This window comes from Bufo gargarizans, chromosome 2, assembly GCF_014858855.1.
Source record: "Bufo gargarizans isolate SCDJY-AF-19 chromosome 2, ASM1485885v1, whole genome shotgun sequence".
In the NCBI taxonomy this organism is placed as follows: Eukaryota; Metazoa; Chordata; class Amphibia; order Anura; family Bufonidae; genus Bufo; species Bufo gargarizans.
In genome coordinates, this window is record NC_058081.1 from 507,257,223 (window position 1) to 507,279,828 (window position 22,606).

At 42.0% G+C, this 22,606-nt stretch overlaps 1 protein-coding gene across 2 annotated transcripts in view; it reads left to right on the plus strand.

Moving 5' to 3' along the window:
- BTBD11 (BTB domain containing 11) overlaps nt 1–22,606 on the plus strand; it is a 199,944-nt gene that overhangs the window by 129,855 nt on the left and 47,483 nt on the right. For both annotated transcript variants that reach the window (XM_044281276.1, XM_044281277.1), the window contains 2 exons: nt 2,847–3,051; nt 21,572–21,724. In XM_044281276.1, the coding sequence (XP_044137211.1) occupies nt 2,847–3,051; nt 21,572–21,724 (358 nt within the window). The remainder of the gene's footprint in view (nt 1–2,846; nt 3,052–21,571; nt 21,725–22,606) is intronic.

The following is a 22,606-nucleotide window of genomic DNA, read 5'->3' on the forward strand; positions in this document are numbered from 1 at the left end:
TGGCAAGACTTGAAAATTGTTGTTCACAGATGCACTCCATCCAATCTGACTGAGCTTGAGCTAATTTGCAAAGAATAGGCAAAGATGTGAGCTTCTAGTTGTGCAAAGCTTGTAGAGACCAGGGGCGTATCTACCATAGCGGCAGACCATGTGACTGCTATAGGGCCCAGGGCAAGAGGGGGCCCAGTCTTAGTTTTGATTATCTCCTCTGCTACTGGAGGTAAAAACCTGGTCAGGACTCTACCCTCTAAAGGAACAACTTTTAGCAAATCAGGCAGTGGAAAAATGGCTCAAGGGTCATTGAAAAGGGTTTAGGCAGAAACCTTCTGTCCTGTGTGGGGGGCCTGGTTTGATCCTTGCTATGGGGCCCTTGCTTATCTATGTACACCACTGTTAGAGACATACCCCCAAAGACTTGCAGCTGTAATTGCAGTGAAAGGTGGTCATACAAAGTATTCAGGGGAACTGAATACAAATGCACGCCATACTTTCCATATTTTTATTTATAAAATTTTTGGGAAAACAAAGTATCATTTTCTTTTCACTTCATAGATAGGCGCTACTTAGTGTTGATCTATCACATAAAATCCAAATAAAATACATCTGAAGTTTGTGGGTGTAAAGTGAAAAAATGTGGAAATGTTCCAGTGGTATAAACACCTTTTCAAGGTACTGTAGATGCTGCGTACAGGAACTGTTGTATCTGTGAACCACATGTTACTCAGCTACTTTAAGAAAAGAAGGTAAAGAAGCCAGGCATTCCTATGGTGTTCTTATCATCTGTAATTTTGGGTTAACATTGCCTTCCATCTGTTCTTCTGGTTTGTGCTAAAAGCTGTGAAATGAGTCTCTTGGGAATATGAACAATAAATTCTCAGTCTGCCTCCAATAAATATGAGAGGGTTATCATAAGTATCTTAAACATTAAACGTTTTATTTTTAAAGAACAAGAGCTTTTCAGTACCTTGAACAGTCAGAACTAGGGGCTCAAGTATAAACGGATCATTGTGCTGTATCTTACTAAGGGCCTGTTCTTTCTGGACAAGCTGTTCCCTAAAGGAGAACCCATTGATGATCAACAGATTCTGACATCACACACACACCTTTCCCAAACACAAGTTTTAACAACTTGATATGAACATGACTCTTGAATTGTCTCATAACTCCCTCAGACCTTAATGGAGAGAGCAGTATGCACACTTGACCTGTTCTTTCCTCACTATTTTTGGCAACTACTGACCACCTTTGTTTGCCAAATGTGGGCCAAATGAGGTAGGGCCCCCTACAAATATGACATAATGTCTATGATCAGTGTATCCAAAACTGGAATGCGTTTCATGTGGAACCCCAAACCATCTATAAACCCATACCCTATTTGGCCCTCTACCATTCAGAATGAGCTTCACTTGCACATGGTGCTCTCTACTAGTTTCTGGGAGCTGTGGAGCTAGTCAAGCCAGTAATTGGCTTACAACAAGAGAAAGAGACACATGTGGGGCCTGTGTCCTGAGTGGTAGGGAGGCCCTATAGATATACTACTTTAATCGATGGCAACCACTAGGGATATCATTACAAAATGCTGGACTGGGAGAATCAGAGGGACTGACCTGGGCCAAGAGGGTGGGTAGTGGTGACTCCCTAGATCCCCAAGGTGGGGGAGGACATTTCTGTAATTTGACCCTGAGACTGAATAGTGTATGATACGCCTAAAATTTATCTTCAGATTTTTTGTAACAGAAACATCCTGGTCTGCATTGGTCTTCCCAATTTTGCTATTTTCTCCAGGGACCATTTACAAATCCCTGGTTGGCAGATTTGAAGTAACATACTTATTTTCTAAATTCTTGTCTAAAAAGGCACAGCTTTTTAAGAAATACAAAGAAAGTCAATTTTGTGCTGTTTTAAGCTTTCCTAGTACAGTGATGAACACCTGAAGACAGTAGTTGTTACCATAGTAACAGAGCAAGAAATAATCAACAGAAGAAAAGATTTAGTACAAATGTTTTTCAGGCTAAGGAAACAATATATAGCAAAGAACATCCACAGAATGAGCTTTACATACATGTAAGCTATCTCACAACATATCACTGGCGTAACTAGAACTGATTGGGCCCCACAGCAAATTTTTGAATGGGCCACCCCTGCGCACAGCGTCAGGTCATAGTGCGCTCCTATGCACACTACATCCTGTCTTGAAGCTGTGTGCTGTCAGGACTTAATTCAGTTCAGGCACCCTGAGAAGAAGACCAGGGAGTGGTGAGTAATACCAGTGCTAGGACTTAGAGCACTATACTCACTCTTCTCTGGGCGCTGAAAATGAATCCACTTGTACTCCCCCGGTCTCTTCCTGAGTTTGGCCTCCACAGCATCCACTTCCCCTGCTTCCATGGTAGCTACGGCGCTGCAACAAATTATATGTATTTTTTTTATTTGAAAGGATGTTGGGCAGTATTTTCACACAGTTTTATCTGTTGGGGACAGTAATAGCAGTATTACATCAATTGTCACCACTGGTAAAATCATACTGCTTTATAAGTTTGTAAGATCAAAGATTGAGTGAGCTTCTCTTGACCATTCAAATTACTCATCAAATGGTGATGGATACCACAAAAAGAGCTCCTATATACAGTAAGTACACCCTAATGGCAGCCACAAGTAGTCACTATGTCACTATCATGGAAAGCAGGGGAAGCATATCCGTGCTGGGTTCCCTTCTACCATGGGCCCAATAGCAGACATGTTCATATTATAGCATGTTTTTCTGGAGGACACACTTGAGTAAATGACTGACTTTTCATTATTCTGGATAAGATGTTTTAGCAAATACATGTTTTCTTTCTCAACAGGTGACCTAGTATCTCGAGCAATGCATCATCTGCAGCCACTCAATATAAAGCAGCATGGTAATGGCACCCCAATGCACAGCAAGCAAGGACCTCTGTATTGGGAGCCAGAGGCCCTGTATACCCTCTGTTACTTCATGCACTGCCCGCAGATGGAGTGGGAGAACCCCAATGTGGAACCTTCCAAAGTGACACTACAGACAGAACGGTAAGGCTTTGCATTTCCTATGACTACTATTTGGGGAGTGTTTTGCACTATTATGTAGTCACTGTAGCAGTTATGAAGGTGCTCTGGGGCAGTATTATGGTACTATTTGGCACTATATAGTGCTATTATTTTAACACAGTATGGAACTATTATTCTCTAGGTGACAATTATGGACATTTTTACAGTGGTCTCAGTGATAATCAACCAGCTTATCTAAGCTTCTGAATGGAAAGTCTACTGACTGCTCACGTAGTAATAATGAAGAAAACTCCAGCAGTTATGTTGCAAACAGGTGAATCATTTATTTGAAGTGCAGCCTTTACATACAGTAACCTTTCGGCCTTTATGAAACTGTTGCCGCTTTTAAAGGGAACCTGTCACCGGGATTTTGTGTATAGAGCTGAGGACATGGGTTGCTAGATCACCGCTAGCACATCCGCAGTACCCAGTCCCCATAGCTCTGTGTGCTTTTATTGTGTAAAAAAAACTATTTAATACATATGCAAATCAACCTGAGATGAGTCCTGTCCCTGACTCATCTCAGGTACAGGACTCATCTCAGGTACAGGACTCATCTCAGGGACAGGACTCATCTCACGTACAGGACTAATCTCAGGGATAGGACTCATCTCATGTACAGGACTCATCTCATGTACAGGACTCATCTCAGGTACAGGACTCATCTCACGTACAGGACTCATCTCAGGGACAGGACTCATCTCATGTACAGGACTCATCTCATGTACAGGACTCATCTCAGGTACAGGACTCATCTCACGTACAGGACTCATCTCATGTACAGGACTCATCTCATGTACAGGACTCATCTCATGTACAGGACTCATCTCAGGTACAGGACTCATCTCACGTACAGGACTCATCTCAGGTACAGGACTCATCTCAGGTACAGGACTCATCTCAGGGACAGGACTCATCTCAGGTTAATTTGTATATGTATCAAATCGTTTTTTTTACACAATAAAAGCACACAGAGCTACGGGGACTGTATATTGTGGATGTGCTAGCGGCCATCTAGTAACCCATGTCCTCAGCTCTATACACAAAATCCCGGTGACAGGTTCCCTTTAAGAAGACGGCGAAGTATGATGGAAATGCACGCATTCACCTACCCGTGCCATCATTGTTGATTGAGCTCAGCTTTCCATCATACTTCCCCATCTTCTTAAAAGCGGCAACAGTTTGATAAAGGCCATGTCCGGCCAAAACGTTACTGTATGTAAAGGCCGCACTTCAAATAAACAATTCACCTGTTTGCAATAACTGCTGGAGTTTTCTTCATTATTATATGAGGGGTGGGAACCCGACTCCAAACGTATATTGGCAGAGTGCCACAAAGTTCTACATTACAATTGGTTATGTAGTAAAATACGAGAAGATGATGCCACTTAGCTCTATCTCATATCCAGCTGTTTCTCATCTTCTTTATTCCAAAACATATTTTATACATTCTAGAATCCAATTATTCATTTCACCTTATAAAATGTTATTCTATCATAAATAACCAAAACACAGCTCTGTCTTTGTTACCTGGAAATCTTCTCAGATTTTGGAATCCACTAATGTAAATGTAGTAAACAGTTCAAGTCTTAGCAGAATTATAATATTTTGTAAATAATTGAGATAAATTAGGAATATTTTTTATCTATCTACCCTACTTAACTGTGGGTAAGATGCCAGAAAAAAATTCTGCTAAAACACTTTGTGTGTTGTTTTATATTGCACTACAAACTTGTAAAAAAATGCAGTTACAAGCACAGCAGAGAAAAACACTAAAACACACAAGGGGAGGTTTACTTCAGAATTTAGCAGGAGGAGGGGGGAGGCGTCACAGCGATCTTACAGCAGGAGAAGGGGGGAGGCATCACAGCGATCTTACAGCAGGAGGAGGGGGGAGGCGTCACAGCGATCTTACAGCAGGAGGAGGGGGGAGGGAGGGAGAGCGGGAGACGTCACAGAAGATTATGAGGCGGCGCTGAAGTCGGGAAAGGCGGAGCTGGGCACGAACTGCGGCAGGTGTGGGCGGCAGCTTGGAGCCATTTACATCCCCTTGGGCACCTTATTTTTATGAATGACAGGTTAGTAATAGCGTGTTTTTAGCAAAATGAGCCTACAGATTACATTTATAAGACCACATTAGGAATGGTTAAAGCTCCCTGAACATAACCATATTTTTATCTGGAGGGGGTGAAACCTGGTGACAGAATCCCTTTAAAGGGGTTGTCCGGGTTCAGAGCTAAACCCGGACATCCCTCCATTTCCACCCCGGCAGCCCCCCTGACGTGAACATCGGAGCACTTCATGCGCCGATGCTCTCCTTTGCCCTGCGCTAAATCGCCAGGCAGTGTGTTATGATAAACAAAGGGCCCTTGCCCTGTTTAGAACATTCTAGAGCAAAGAATACTAGGGAATTTTAGGGTTATCATGCACAATCAATCTGAAATATCCCTTGAACTCCGTGTTGAGTGCTCACTCAGCTTTGTTCCTTTCTTGTTTAGTGTAAATTCACACCACTATATGCATTTTGCGGTCCACAAAACATGAATCTGCAAAATACAGATGGCGTCTGTGTGACGTTCATGTTGCATCCTTTTTTTTTTTTTATTCACATCCGTGTGTTCATTCTGCAAAAGACAGAACCCATTGTTCGTATTTTTGAGATCCGCATTTTACGGACTGCAAAATGCATACGGTTGTGTGAATGTGTTAAATATTGTATTATTTGTTTTTGGTCATGTGATGTGTTGCTGCAGTTACAGTATTCCAGTGTTTATTTGGTGTTTAGACAGTTTTTGAGCCTCTCTCAACAAGAGGGTTGGACATGGGCATGGCTTAAAGGGGTTGTGCCATGAAAAATATTCTACCTTTTCAAACCATCAGCTGAATACTTTTGTAATTACATGCAATTAAATGTTTAGTATAGCCACTCACCTATTCAATAACATGTATTCGTATGGTGCCATCTACTGTTTGCTCTCTTGCTTATTTCTTGTCCTGCTCACTAAGGTGGTTGCATGTGCTAAGTTTAAATCTTCAACTGTCTGTTAGAAGCTGTGGCAGTTAAGCTAGGTCTACACGACGATATTTATCGCGCAACATTTTGTCACACCAATGTCGCGCAACAAATTTTATAATGATGGTCTATGGTGTCGCACTGCGACATGCTAAGACTGTGACACGACAGTCGCAAAAAATCCATTCCAAATTGATTTTTCTGTGACTGTCGTGTCGGAGTCACAGCATGTCGCAGTGCGACACCATAGACTATCATTATAAATATTGTCGCGTGACACATGTTGCAGTGTAGTTGTGCCATTGCGCGACCAATGTCGTTGTGTAGACCTAGCCTTACAGGGAAAGAGCTGCATGTAAGGCCTCCTGCACACTACCATATGGCTTTTTCAGTGTTTTGCGGTCCGTTTTTCACAGATCCATTGTTCCGTTTTTTGTTTCCGTTCCGTTTTTCCGTATGGCATATACAGTATACAGTAATTACATAGATAAAATTGGGCTGGGCATAATATTTTCAATAGATGCTTCCGCAAAAAACGAAACGGAAACGGAAGACATACGGATGCACGCAAAAAAACGGAACGGAAACGGAAGACATACGGATGCATTTCCGTATGTGTTCAGTTTTTTTGCGGACCCATTGACTTGAATGGAGCCACTGAACGTGATTTGCAGGCAATAATAGGACATGTTCTATCTTTAAACGGAAAAACGGAATGCATACGGAGTACATTCCGTTTTTTTGCGGAACCATTAAAATGAATGGTTCCGTATACGGACCGTATACGGAACGCAAAAAATGGCCAGTAAACGGGGAAAAAAAAAGTTGTGTGCAGGAGGCCTAAAGGACACATCCCCTAAGAAAGGACACGTCCCTGACCTGTCAGCCGGAAATAAATCTAACAGAACAATTGGAGCAATGATTGGGGAGATCTCTGGATCCATGTGAGGTACAGGGCTGGTTCTATTTTTTTTTTAGAAAGAAATTGCCCTGTATTATATGATGCCTGATTTTCATTTTTTCCATTAATCATGGCATAAACCCTTTAAGTTTCTACACTTTGCACCAAAAATGCGCTCAAATTTTGGTGCAAAATTCTGGTGGAAAGTGAGCGAACCAACTGTGTTTAAAGATGCACCAGATTTATCCTCCAGCATGAGCGACTGTGATAAATCTGGTGCATCTTTAGACTGTCTCGTGTTTACACTTTCTAAATTTTAGGATTTTTTAAATCTGCCTTACTATTGTGCTTCTCACAACAACTAGCGCCCTCTGCTGCCTGGGTGTTCTCCTGTCACCCACAAAACACAAGGACCACCTAATTTACATAGATGATTGCACCCAGTTTAGTATATTCCTATGTAAATTCTTCCTGTGAATTGATAGGTTTTACCATTTCCAAATCACATCTTCCCTTCAGCCTGGGAACGCTAATGAAAAAAATCCTAGTTTTTGGCTCTTTCTGGGTAAATTTCAGGTGTCCATGCTGCACAATATTATAACAAGTCAATTTTCTACTTTGAACAAAAATTGCAGTAGGATTATTGTAGTTTCACGAGGTGTTGCAGCAATCAGCACTATTATCCAGCCTTGGGTAAAACCAGCTTTCAGTGAGATTTTATTGTCCTACCATATCCATTTTCACGGCAGAAAGATGCGACCTTCCCATGATGACAGGCAGGGAATCCTTTTATTCTGTAATATAACAATGTCACCTTCACATGGATTTCTGATCAAATTACAGGCCAGCATGCCCTGTTCTCGTGTTCCACTTTTTATCTATAATATCAGACATTTTATGTCCGTGTTTTCTTTTTCAACAATCCTGTGATACATAGTAGGTGTATATGATAAAATAGCATCGGATAAAGAGCTTTGGTAAAAATTTTGTGTAGGAGCCCCAATCTTATTTTCTGACAAGAAAGGAAACAAAGTAGAAAAACTGTATAAAACATTATATTTTTTGCCATATGGTTTCAAAATAATACTGCCATAATAGGTGCGCAATTCTAATTGTGTAAAATCAGCAGTCAGATTACCCATAGCAGTTTAGGACAAGGTTTAAGCACAGGCAAAAGGGGTGTTTGCCATAGGGTCTCCTACACTCCATCTCACATACCGTACAGTCGGTTTATATGGCTCAAAAGGGGCCCACAAAAAAACTGTCAGCGGTGCAGAATGCTCCGCTGTCATCACAAAGCAGCCTACAGATTTCTTCATTTTAGTTACTTTGAGTAATGCATGGCATATATTAGACACTGTATGGTGGTAATACTTTGGAGCATTGTGTCAGCATTTTTTGTGTGCTATAGGCATCATGCACACGGCTGTTGTTTTGGTCCGCATCCAAGCCGCCGTTTTGTCGGCTCGGATGCGGACCAATTCACTTCAATGGGGCCGCAAAAGATGCGGAGAGCACTCCGTGTGTTGTCCGCATCCGTTGCTCCGTTCCCGCCCAAAAAATATAACCTCTCCTATTCTTGTCCGCGCAAATTGCGGAATGCGCACGGACGCCATCTGTGTTTTGCGGATCCGCGATTTGCGGACCGCAAAACACACCACGGTCGTGTGCATGAGGCCATATGGTGATATTTTTGGGGCAAACATGAACTGCTGCATCCTAACCTTGTCAGTAACCTAAAACAACCATTTATTTTTCAAATGTCGACTCTCCCTTTATTCGGAAACTGGGCTATAGCACAAATAATGTGGGAACCCTTTCATTGACCCAGGCTGACCATTTTTTTACATATGAAAGGAGAATGTGTAAAATAAAATTCCTTGTATTTCCTTCAACTATAATAATGGATTACATAATGAATGATCTCTTTGCCATATAGTAAATTGTCCTGTCCTTGACTGTACCCAAATGCATCAATATTCTGCTGTCCTATTATACTTTTTACCTATTTTTCTCCTTATTTGGCTTTATAATTCTCTACTGGAAGTCACAGTCTAAGACCTCTATGCCCTCCGAGATATACGGTCCGTGAGCCGGCCATATGTCCTGAAGCGACATTGATCATGTGCACGGGAGCGCACAGCATCATAGAGTATAATGATGCTGTGCACGTCGGGCCGCCCGTGGGGCTATTGTCCCGCACTCATAACATCATATTAGTGCGGGTCAATAGCCCGCGGGCAGCCCGATGTCCACAGCATCATTGTAATCTATGATGCTGTGCGCTCCGTGCGCACGATCAATGCCACTCCGGGACATATGAGGTTTCCCTTAGATAATGATAAGGGTTTTACATAGAAGCAGTTAGGGTGCAGAGACCCGTTGAACACGGCGAGAAGAAATTCCACTACTACCTTACCCGTAAATAGAAAACATGATGGCAGTCATGACATCCATCAAGTTGTGAAATTGGTGGCCATGTGCAGGGCTGTATGCATAGGGTCCTATAGCAAAACTCATACTGGGTCTAACTTCCCCTGAGACCTTAGCCAAATCTATGTTATCAAATTAAGTAGAAAATTATTTTTCACTTCATTTCTTGAAATAGTAGGGAGTATTGTTTTTTTGACTGCTAAATTAGATAATGTTGGCTGTATCCAGCCACCACTAGGGGGAACTAGCTGCATAATGTTGAACTCAATGGGGGCAGTATAAATGAGCCGCCTCTAGTGCAATGGAGCTTTCCTTCAGGTTTACATTGTTGCCATTGTGGATGGCGATGTACAGTACCATCTTTCTCTAGAAATCTAATTTCATTTCACTTGAGACAAATGAAAACAATATGTCAATCACTAAAAATTAGGTTTAAAATCCTGGGTGACGTCTCAGATTCCAGAAGAGAGATCAGTTCTATAAGCTAATCAATGACATAACTCATGTCTGCAATATAATACACACAGAGAAAGCTGCTTGTGAAGATTCACAGATGGCCCAAGTTAAAAACAAACAGAAACATCAAAATCTGGTTCTAATGATGTTGTTTTCTCCAGTTTCATCCATAAACTTGGGCTTTTTTTTTTCTGTTAATGTAACTTACAGCATATTTATCTTCTTATCTTAAAGGAAAGTATATTTATTAAGGTAATTCTTTGTGGGCCAATAGAGGGAATCAGGAGAGTGTAGGCACTAGATAGGATGTTTAGACCGCAAAAGCAGGGGGAGCATTACGAAGCCTCCCACTTTTCTGCTCGGCAGCCCCATACCTCTCTTGGTCATTAAGAGAACTACAAAACTCCCAGAAATGCCTTCTTTGGGACAAATTTGCTTAAGGAATGGTTGGTAGGTATGCCAACCTGTGAATATTAGGTAGTTCGTTGAGGCTTTCCCAACAATCCAGTGACAGAGCTACAGTTGTATAACATGGCTTCTAGTACTGGTCTAATCTGTCAGCAACTGATAATAATTCAGAAATTTCATTTTTTGCCAAGGAATTAAATTGCTTTGGTCCAAGATTTAAGCTTTAGCTACTATGCCATACACCGAAGAGGAACCATCTATGTCCTCGGTCGCATCTTAACAATAAGTAATCCCCAACTCCAGAAAAATGCATTACAACAAACTCCCTGAGTGTTGAGTACCATCCTTAAGTTTTGATCTCGGCACTGGAAAATTACCTTGGGCACTTTTGGCAAAATTTTGGTTTGGCAATTGAAGGCATTTAAGCTCAACCCTTGGCAACGCCCCAAACTTATGAGTGTGATTACATGGTTGTGGTCAAGCTGAATTTTCCAGGATTGTATCTGAAAATTTTGGACTGTGACAACTACTGTACACCTCGTGATATTAGGCCCATTAATCTTTTAGAAACACACAGATGCTCCACACATGATCCATTATTTCATATGGACTGTGGAGTCTATTTTTCAATGATGACAAATCAAATGCAAATTCTAGATCTACTAAACACCTAATTGAGTCCTGATGCCATCCCTTTAATTTATGTCTTACTCTGCCTGTTCATATTGGAACCAATTTCTCTCCTCCTTACATTGTCCTATTGGTTCTTCTTCTTAATCTCCTTATAAGTATGATTAAAAATCATATCTTCCTCACCACATTAGAGTCCCACTTTTAAATTGTTTTTAATTTAAAAGTGGGATTCCTTAAAAAATCTCTCACAATATCAACTATCTTCATTTCCATCCTAATATTTCATTACAAGTAGCTGTAATAATCTCCATTTTAGCTAGTGAAACTAGTGTCCGATATCTCTTAGGTTTTAGACGTTTGCTTTTAGATTTTATACTTTTACTCTTTAAATTTTAGACATCTTTTTGCTGTATCTTGTTTCCGCATAGATACATGAATAATATACATATAGCTTTTACCCGTGAGTGCGATACTTTTTGCCATTCACAGTGGATGACTTTGCAGTTGTTCACTCCTGAGACATTTGAATAGATCTAGTAGTAGAGACAGATCTGGATTATGAACACATTGGGATGTCTAAAGTAGCCTCTACTAATTTGGGTCATCTAGTGAATACAACCCACTGCATTTTTCCTATTATCAAATTCTGAGTTAATGGGGGGTTCTTCTGTACAGGATCTTCATTTCTTGGCCAAAGTGTAGATAGCTTACAAAACATGTTTCTCTCTTTTGAGAACTTGTCCTGCTTTACACATACAGCCCATTGATTTGAATGGCAATGTGTTATACTTAGTTTCTCCTGTGGTAGCGCTGCCGGAAAGTTAAACACTACCAGGTCTCCTAACAGAATACAGCTGATCACTGATTTTTTTTTTAAGGAAGACGTGAATGAAAGATTGTCTAGATTCTTATAGAATATTGTTAGGAAATGTATAAAACTATGTGAAAAGTGAGAGGGAGTTGTGCACAACAAGCAATCAGGACATTACTGGTAATAGCTGAAATTTGATTGATTGTTATAGGCACCACCCATGTTTTTGTTTTACCTTTTTGTTATACTGTTTTTTATTAACATCGTACTTGTTTCTTTTATACTGCATTTATCATATTTAAGAATTTGTTGAGAAGCCACTGTGGGACGTGGTTGGTTACAGAGTAAGCACTTTTTTCATTCCACTTAAATCTGCGGTTTATTTTGGAAGGAGCTGAGATTTGTTCGGGTTACTCTTTAAAATGTACACAGATGCAAGTCAACACAAGAGAAAAAAAAGATGTTGGAGACGTGCCCAGACAGATTTTAAATTGTGCTCTGTACTGTGACAGAGGTTGCCATGCAACATCCAGCCCCTGTCACAGTGGAGGTGGAGAATATTTGGGACATCTTTTTAAGTTACTTTGAACAGTGGTTGTTTAGAATCTTTTTTTCTTTTTCCTTTTTGATAATTTTTTTTTTTTTATTAAGCTATTCATCTCAGATACCGTAAGAAAATCATCCTATACATTCAAGTCTACAATTCTTCAGTAAGGCTACTTTCACACTAGCGTTAATATTTTCCGGTATTGAGATCTGTCATAGGGTCTCAATACCAGAAAAAACGCTTCAGTTTTTTCCCCATTCATTGTCAATTAGGACAAAACGCAACTGAACAGAACGGAATGCTTTCATTTGTGAATGGAATTGCCCTCTGATTTATTTAGTGCTGTAAGGGATCGCTCTCTCTCAGGGGTTGGCAATGACAGACTTCTCATCATACAGGGGGTTTTCAAGCTCAACCGGTGCTTTATTTGTCACACAACACATCACACTTCCCAGTTTGGCATCACTTGGCACAATAAAGTCGCAGCTTCACCTCACAATGTGTTACATCAACACAAAACAACAAACGCTTGCCCAGCTAGGCACTCATTATACAGAGGTCTCCCTAACTCACCTCTAGGTCAGTGTTCACACTGTGGTATTCAGTCAGACAGCCTCCTAACTGTGACCAGTGCAACCCACAAGTCATCCTGGTAGAAGCAGCGAAATACAGTACCTTGGGGTTATATGGTCCAGCAGTCCTTCTGACTCTGACTGTGCGACACCTCTCTTCTTTAGACATCACTGGGTCCCCCCAACCTCGGGCTTCCTCAGCCTTGTGGCCACCCAGCCCTCCTGGCTGGAACCACACAGAGTCACTGCAGGCTTCCTTCTCAATTCCCTCAAACTCAGGCTTCCTCAGCATTCTGGCCCCCAGGCCTCCTGGCTGGGACCACACAGGCCCTCTGCAAGTCTGTTCTCTGGGACCTAACTCCTCCTCTGACACACTGAGGATTTCTTTATTCCCAAGTGATTATCGCATCTGGCCTCACCTCAGGCCAGGTGATCGTAGGGAAACACAGCAAATCATACCATACATCTCCTCCGATAGGTTTCCTGAACCATCCTAGGAGACGCATAGCTTCCCTCTTCATATGTAAGGCCTGTTACTGCCTCACAGTACCATCAGTAAGTAATGACTTAGCTTTTTCATGGTGTATGCAAGTGGACAATGAAGTTGCATGATTATGGTTTATGGTGACAAGGTATGACTTCAGAAGAATTACATATCAATGTGTGGGCAATATTTAATGTAAATCAGGGGAAAAAGTTGGATTTTATGTAACCTATTTTTCCCATTCATTCCAAGAAAATATTAGATTGTTAGCTGGATGGGATAAAAAAAAAATCCTACCTTTTGCGAATTATCAAGTTTCTTCAAGGAATCAATTACTGTCCCAGCTTATATCTTAAAAGCCCAGTCTTCCATGTTTCTCATGTTTAGCCCTCTTCTGTTGGCCCCAATTTCTACTGACCACACCCTGTAATTGTAGCAACATTCAAATTTCTTTACCCCCTTTTTGCTCCTGCATTGACCTTATATAATATTGTCCTATGTTTGAAAGCAGGGGCGTAGCTAACGGCTCATGGGCCCTGGTGCAAGAGTTCAGCTTGGGCCCCCTTCCCTCAGTGCTTTGTGGCCAGGGAAGAAAATAGCCTTTGTGCTGCCTGAGGCAAAAAGTGAAACGGCATCCCCGATGCCAAACTCTTGACCTAACCCCTTCCCTCCAGTCAGAAGTGTAACTTGACCAGCATGCACTTTCTATAATACCGGTGTCTTCTTATGTGTCACAAGGGTATTTGGGTCCCCTCAGGCTCCTGGGCCCAGTAGTGACTGCTCCCTCTATAGCTACGGTTCTGTGTGTAAGCCATATATTATCCTTGTTAATCAACTTTAAAGAACTTCTAGACCTTAAGCAAGTGATGATCAATAGAGTCAGCCCTTACCTATAGCGACCATGGCATGGTAGTCACAAAAATTCAGCTCCTCGACTTTGCTGTCATAGACTGCAAAGGAAGTTATTTGTGACTGCTATCTGTCTGTCCATATCATAGCAAGATGCACAAAAGTTTTTGGCTGTGCAACTTGTCATAGACTTGTGTGTAGTCCCAGCCTTACTCAACTATTCTTCTTGCCCTGAATATGATCATTGACAACTATATCATACTTAGTATCAGTGAAATATATGGATTGATAGGACTCTGTCCAGTTGAAAAATAGCACTGCCTAAAGCACCATCAAGGAGACCAGGGTAAAAGAGCAAGGTCACAGGAGTATCAGAAACTACAGGAGAGTGTAGTGCCATGGAAAGAATCCTGAAAATCGTCTTTGTGTTTGCTATGTATCAGTGGCAATCCAGTTTATCTGACTATGTCGCTCTTATCAGTTGCCCAAGCCTCAGAGATAAGGAGTGAATGGCAGAGAGAAACAGTGAGTGAATAGCTACTTGAGTTGAAGTAGGTGTTTTCTGTCCTTTTGACAAAGCCACATTCACCGTCGTACAGCAGCTGTTGGCTAATAGTATCTGACAGAGCTATCACTGAAGATAAAAGAGGCCTTTATTCTTTAATGCCCCTATTGTATTATAAACCCAATGTCCTAAAGTCAGTTATATCTCTGACATGGACTCTTCACTTTCATTGATTTCTAGCAATATTAACATCCAGTCTGGTTAGTCAGTGGGACTAAGAGTTAAAATGGCTCTGTAGAACACATGCAGATACTTCTGTTATGGCGAGCATCATAATGTTGCAGGTTATGAGGGTAGGTATATGGTGAGCACCAGAATGTTGCAGGGTTACAGAGAATCAAAGGAAGACTTGCCTAGGCTTTGATCCTAAATTTTAGAGCTAAGGGAAAATACCAATACTAAGATTGATCCTACTTGGTTGTAATCTTATTAAAAATAAATTTAACTTTTAATAAAAATATAATTAACCCTCACATAAAGACGATAGCTTATAATAATCACAAGTCCATAGAAACACTAGTGTGACACGATATACTATATATACCACGATAGCTACTAGCGATATAATTGGAACAAGTAAATAGGATTATCTAGGGCATAATATATCATACACATAAACAATGTGGGCCACTTGGTGCAGTTACTCACGGTTCCCGTGATTTTTGCGTGGTGCCACTTGATGAAGTATTCCCACTGATGAAGGAGCAGGAAGCTCTGAAACGCGTATGGGGCATTCAGTAAGCCTATGACATCTAGCTAGCAACGAATAAGAAGGATCCCACAACTACAGATGAGCTCCGGAGCTATCTATCCACTTCCCTCCTAAAAAGCTACAGCGTCTCCACTTCCCGCCATTAGCCTCCACGTGGCAAGCTCCATCAGCACTGAGCGGGAGATCCGAGGAACGCAGGTGACGTCACCGGAAGTGACGACACCTAATAGCAACCAACGGCCGGAGATACCAGCGAGCGGGAACGGCACACGTGGACATCGCCGCCCGGACAGGAGCCGCTGAACAACGCATCAACAGCCGCAAGGAGGGTAACGTACCTACTTACTAAGCAGTCTCTATTCCACAGCCCACCAACACTGGATCTGTAAATAAATAATCAATACCAGAATTGGATTGAGTTTTAAACCCAAAATCTTGGGATATATGAATTAGACCTTTTATAGGAAGGAGCATCTTTCTCTCCCAACAGGATTCCACACCATTGACACTGTACCAGGATAATATTGGCCACCATATCACTGGTCATTACAATATAAGAAAAATACTTTTTTTCAGCAGATTATCTGTTTCTTTTTCCAGCAGGATTCATCCTTTTTTTCCAGCAGGATCTAATTGAATTGACATTTAACCACCCTCATATTTTTCACTCATATATTTTTTATTGTATTTTTTATATTTGTGTTTTTTATCTTTTAATCTTTATTACCATCATGTACTTATTTATCTAATTATGTACATATACAGCCATTATATTTAATATATTTTTAACATCAGCTATTCTTTATTAAACACTATTTTTCCATACACCTCAGGTGTTGAGTGCCATCCCTCTACTTTCACTTATATTTCCTCACCACAAGCGTTGGGTACGCCTTGTTTGGATAGAGCACCTACTCCATCCTTTTGTCAATAGAGAGCCGCCTCAATCTTACCCTTCATGAAGTAACTCACGGTTACTGTGATTTAGGAAGATACCGCCCACCAGGTTGGATGTCTTGTCCTTGGGTGTCCCTTTTGATGGTGCTGCTTGATGGATAGATCCACGGTTTCTATAGATTAAAGAATGACGCACATCGGGTTATGAAGTCACAAGGGTGGAAGTGGTCGGGAGATGACTTGTCCCTAGGTGTCCCATTTTAGGCTATCCCTGGTGGCTAAACCATGGAATATGCCATAGAAAGCCCTAAATACACTTGTCAAGCTGAGTCCTGACGCATTTTACCATCCAAGATGATGATGGTTCATCAGGGGACAAAACGTGCCAAAGATGAAGGAAAGAATACTGGCAGCCTAGATATAGTGAAAATCTAGGCTGCCAGTATCCTTTCCTTCATCTTTGGCACTTATTTTTTTTCAATGTGCAGATAGTACTGTACTAATAACCCCTCCATCCACCCCTACATACAGGATAATACAGCGGCACACACCTCTTACATCCAGTGACGTCTCTTGGATGTAGATGTTCTTTTTCATCATCTTTTCCTTTCAGACCTTCAGACTAGACCACCATTTTTCAGCCATTTCTCGTCTCTGCAGTTTGACAAACAAAATCTTAGTTTACTACTTTTCCATCATCCTCCCATCTTCTGGACAAATCATCCTACCACCCCCAATACTGTGCCACTGTGCTCCCCAATACTATACTGCAGAAAAAGATAAACCCCCTGATAATAGTAGTACCATGCAGATAGTGCCCTTCAATAATTATTGGTACACAGTGCCATAAAATAACAGCGCCCAGCAAATAGTGCCCCTGACACTAATAGTGTAAACATAACATCCCCCAAAAATAATTGTGGTAAGCTGATACTTTGCCAAGGTGCCCCCTCAGTAATAGTGCTCCCAAAAGTCCCACCAATAGGAATAATTCTCTGCTAGAGCACACATGGTAGTAATAGTGCTCCTACAGTGCCCCCAACATGTCCCCGTTGTGCCCCAGAAGTAATAATGCTCCCATAATGCCCATACTAGTAATCATGTTCCCCATAGACCCCCAGTAGTACAAAAAGCCTATCATAATGCCCCCCAGTAGTAATAATTCTCCTTATAATGTGCCCCAGTAGTAATAATTCTCCTTATAATGTGCCAGTGCAAACAAAAAGTTTTTTAATGCCCCCAGTTGATCTAATGTCCCCATAGTGCCCCCATAATGTGCCAGTATAAAATACCACTATATAGTGCCCCCAGTAAATGCCCTCATCGTGCTCCTCTCCCCTCTTCTTCCTAGTGCCCCACATAATGTACCAGTATAAAATGCCCCATATATAGTGCCCCAGTAGATACCCTCAGTGTCCCCCATAATTTGCAAGTGCCCCCCATAGATGAGCCCATAGTACTCCTCTCTCCCCTCCCCATAGTACCCACCATAATGTACCCCAGTATAAAATTCCCCTATACAGAGCCCCCCATATAAAATACCCCTTCTTTGTGGCCTCAGAAGAAGCCGCCATAGTGTTCTTCTCCTTCTTCCCCCATATAAAATACCCCTTTGTGGCCTCAGTAGATACCCCCATAGATTCCCCCAATAGTGTGCCAGAAACAAGTGCCCCCATAGATGCCCCCCAATCATGTGCCATTAACAAGTACCCCCATAGATGCCCCCCAATCATGTGCCAGTAACAAGTGCCCCATAGATGCCCCCCAATCATGTGCCAGTAACAGGTGCCTCCATAGATGCCCCCCAATCATGTGCCAGTAACTGGTGCCCCCATAGATGCCCCCCAATCATGTGCCAGTAACAGGTCCCCATAGATGCCCCCTAATCATGTGCCAGTAACAAGTGTCCCCATAGATGCCCCCCAATCATGTGCCAGTAACAGGTGCCCCCATAGATACCCCCCAATCATGTGCCAGTAACAGGTGCCCCCATAGATGCCCCCCAATCATGTGCCAGTAACAGGTACCCCCATAGATGCCCCCTAATCATGTGCCAGTAACAGGTGCCCCCAAAGATGCCCCCCAATCATGTGCCAGTAATAGTATCATATAAAAAAAATAAACACTTATACTTACCTCCATCAGGCTGGCAGCGATGCGATGCAGGCCTCTTCCGGCCTGTGTCCCACGCTATACTGCTCAGGCAGCGTCATGACGTAATCGGGCCGCCTGCATCAGCCTCTGATAGGCTGCAGTCCTAGTGCCTGCAGCTTATCAGAGGAACGGGGAAGGGAGACGCCTCTCCCTCCACTGTCCCGCTGCAGCACTTCCATCTGTATCTCTGCCCTGAGGACGGCAATACAGATGACTATGGAGATGAGCGCTTCCGCAATAAAAGCGCTCATCTCCCTGTGCTCTGCCGCCGCCCCCCACGTCACCAGTGGCCAGCGGGGCTCAAGAGGCAGCTGCCTTGGGCCCCCAGGAGCAACTGGGCCGAGGGCAGCTGCCCCTTTTGCCCTGCGTTAAAGACGGCCCTGTTGGTATATCTAGTGTCACACTAGTTTTTCTGTAGACTTATTATAAGCTATCGTCTTTATGTGAGGGTTAATTATATTTTATTTTATACTATTAAAAGTTTAATTTTAGGGGTTTTTGCTCTTTGTGTAAGTCAATATTCTATAACTTCGCTACTTGTTTTATTTATGAGCTTAATAAAAATAGTAACAAGATGTCCATATACAGTAGATATACAGTAGATCCCATCAAATCTCATACTTTTGTGTCTTTATCTCTCTTGTCAAGGTCATAATTTTCCCATCGGGGTTTCCCTTGTCTACAGACGTGGTCATTATATAAGCTGTCATATAGACTGGATTTCTGCTTGTGAGTGTAACATATATTTAGCTCCTGAATATTTCAGCAAGGTTGCCTTGAAGGTGCTGTTAAGTGATCTGAAGTGTTCATCAGTGATGGCTAGAACATTGGTTTTCCTAGGCAGAGAAATAAAGTGATGGTGTGTTAAACACTATAGAGTGGTTTAGTATTGACCTTTGTAATTCAATCACTGTCTTTGCGTCTCTCTGTTAATGAACGACAAGGTTGTAATAAATACTTGAAGGTTATTTCATGAGAGATTCATAGATCTTATGGAATTATTTCCAGTAAATCAACATTTCACTGACATCATTGATACCAAATCCCACCCAGGTTCCCCATACACATACACGACATGTAAATGTGTATTCTATGGGGAGAGCAGAGAAAGCAGCACCAGAAACTTCTGGTGGCAACTTATTTCCAGGAAGAACAAAAGGATTAGAGAAAATATTCATTATGTCTGACCCTTGTCTCCCCTGACATCATTTGTTGAGGGAGAGTTGGGAGCTCCCCATACACATTAGTGTCAGCCGAAACCGTCACTCTCGGTGGGTTCGCTGACAAAAGACTAATGTGTATGACCAATGTGTACATGTCTTGTGACCACAGAGCACCAGCTTCCACTAGCAATACTAGCCTCTGGTCTTCAAAAGAAAAAATAACTCCTGTTCTTTGGGTACATGGTAGTGCCCTGGGATGAATCCTTTGCTTGATTCCTGAAGTAAATAAAAGGGTTTCTGCTATTCTAATGTAGAGTAAAAAAAAAAAGTTATATATCTTTCAAATATAATTTTAATTTTAACTCTTCTACAATTTTCAAGATTTCTGTCAGTAAATGGAAACATTCTGAGCCTGAAAACTAGTGTTTACAGATGGAGGGTCCAGATGGACCTGCAATGGTCAGCTGAGTGTCCTGCAGCTTAATGGGCAGAACATGATCAATAAAATGAATATTGCCCCTTTAAAAATACTTTTTAGACTGAAATAGGACTGAGCTACTGGGCTCATTAATTTCTTAATACATCCTCTGCATAGACAAAGACTTAAGATTATGGGAAACCTCTCAGAATAACCACTTCTTTGAGAAGACTACTCCTTTAGGGCTTGTTCACACGACCGTTGCCGTATTGTGGCCCACGTACGGCGGGTCCGCAATACACGGGGCACCGACCATGTGCATTCCGCATCATGGATGAGGACCCATTCACTTGAATGGGTCTGCAAATCCGGAGATGCGGAACGGAACCCTACGGAAGCACAACAGAGTGCTTCCGTGGGTTCAGTTCCGTGCCTCCGCACCACAAAAAGGTAGAACTTGCTCTATCTTTGTGTGGAACAGACAGATCACGGATCCCATTCAAGTGAATGGGGTCGCGATCTGCATGTGGTAGCCCCATTGCCGGTGCCCATGCATTGCGGACCACAATTTGCGTTTCACAGCATGGGGTCGGAGGGGCAACGGTCGTGTGGACAAGCCCTTAACCAGACCCTTACGGTGACAGATTTTCAGTTCCAACATATATTATGTACATCCATCATCTTTGGGAAGAGCGGTTCTCTAGAAGATAACTATTTAATATAGGTTTGGACTGCTGTCTCAAAGGTTTCACTGTATGAACATTCTAGCTTCCTGAAGCCGCCACTAGAGGGAGCTAAGGAGCTTATTGTATTGTGGTTATACGGTACTTTGAACTCAGTTAATAAAACTGAGTGTAGTAAATGTCTAAGCTCCCCCTAATGGTGGCCACAGACAGAATGACTTGCATCATTTAACTTTATGTCTATATAGAGGATTGCCACAAAAAGAGGGCTCCAACTGCTATAAAGATATACCGTATTAAGACAAGTTGAATGTAAAAAATGACCTGGTGTCTAAAGTTGGTCATTCCCTTTTAGGTGTTCATGGTATATACATGTTAACTTTCCTTTATTTTTCAAGGAAAATGTATACAGGGGTGTAGGTGAAAGTGATACCTCCCCAGAGCTAACATCATATCTGGATTGAATTAAGTCATGACATCATCACATATGACAAGTGATTTCTGGAGAGGATTAATGAAAATCCAAGTTGATCTGTATTAATATCAAATGGTATGATCCACAAAGCAGTGTTTATTGAGAACATGTGCATTGAGTTACATTATTGAGGAAACAGCGCCCACTGTACACAGGTTGTCAAGCACTTTGTCAGCTGGAAATTACCTAGAATGCATTGCAGTGTGGGAATGCTGCCAACCACAAGACGGGCGCCAGCTGAGATCAATTTTCTTATCAAATGTAAAAAGGACAGGGCTAGAATTCTGGAATGTAACGCTAACTACCTTATATTTTGTTCTCATAACAGGCCATTCCTGATGCTCCCACCTTTAATGGAATGGATCCGTGTTGCCGTAGCTCATGCCGGATACCGCCGCAGTTTCTCCGTAGATAGCGATGATGTCCGTCAGGCTGCTCGACTTCTACTTCCTGGTGTGGACTGTGAACCACGGCAACTAAAGTATGTGCTTCCATTCAAATCTACTTTCTATAAGGAGTTCTCGTGTTAAAGGTCCTCCATTCCTACACCAATACTGGAAGGGTCTGGTGGGAGATACTGACCCTTTTCCCATCAGTATTTGCTGTTTTGTAAAGTCACCTGTTGCCCAGTGGACAGCATGGTGGCTCAGTGGTTGGCAGTTTGGACTTGTAGCACTGGGGTCCTCACCATGGGCAACAACTGTATGTTCTGCCGTTGTTTGTGGGGCTCTCCTCTCACACTTCAAAAACACACGGATAGGTTCCTTTGGGGTTTATATTATGGGCACATGGGAGTGATGACAATCTCTCTCTATAGAGCTTCAGAAGATATAAATGAATAAAATAACAGCTCTATACACAAACCTCACATTTAGTTAACAGAATGGAGCCCTAAGGAGAGGACTTCCCTAAAAACCACTCAAAGGGATTAGCCACTTTGGGAATCTTCTTTCCATATGTTGTAATTGAAGTGGCTACTATTAGCTATGGGAGCATTACAAAGATTAGTTTTCTTTTTCGGTGAAAACGGTATGCCTGTGTACTACAAAGATGTCGATGGAGGCTGTGTAATGCTTCATTTCCTCTATAGCATTGCTGCAGGGGAAATGAATAGTAAGTGGCTGATTTCGCAGGCAATAGCTGCTGATAGTTAGTGGTCCCAGCAGTGCAGTATTATCCGCTCATCATTAAGAAAACAGTTGCTGGACCAAAGTGGGATAGGCTTTTTATTTTGTGAGAGGCACCTTACACCACACCACAATGTGAATGTGGAGGGCCCAAAGTGAAACACATCCATCAGCGCTCGATTACACAGGCTGATGCAGAGTGAATGTGGGTGGAACGATTGCTACCGCGGTTATTT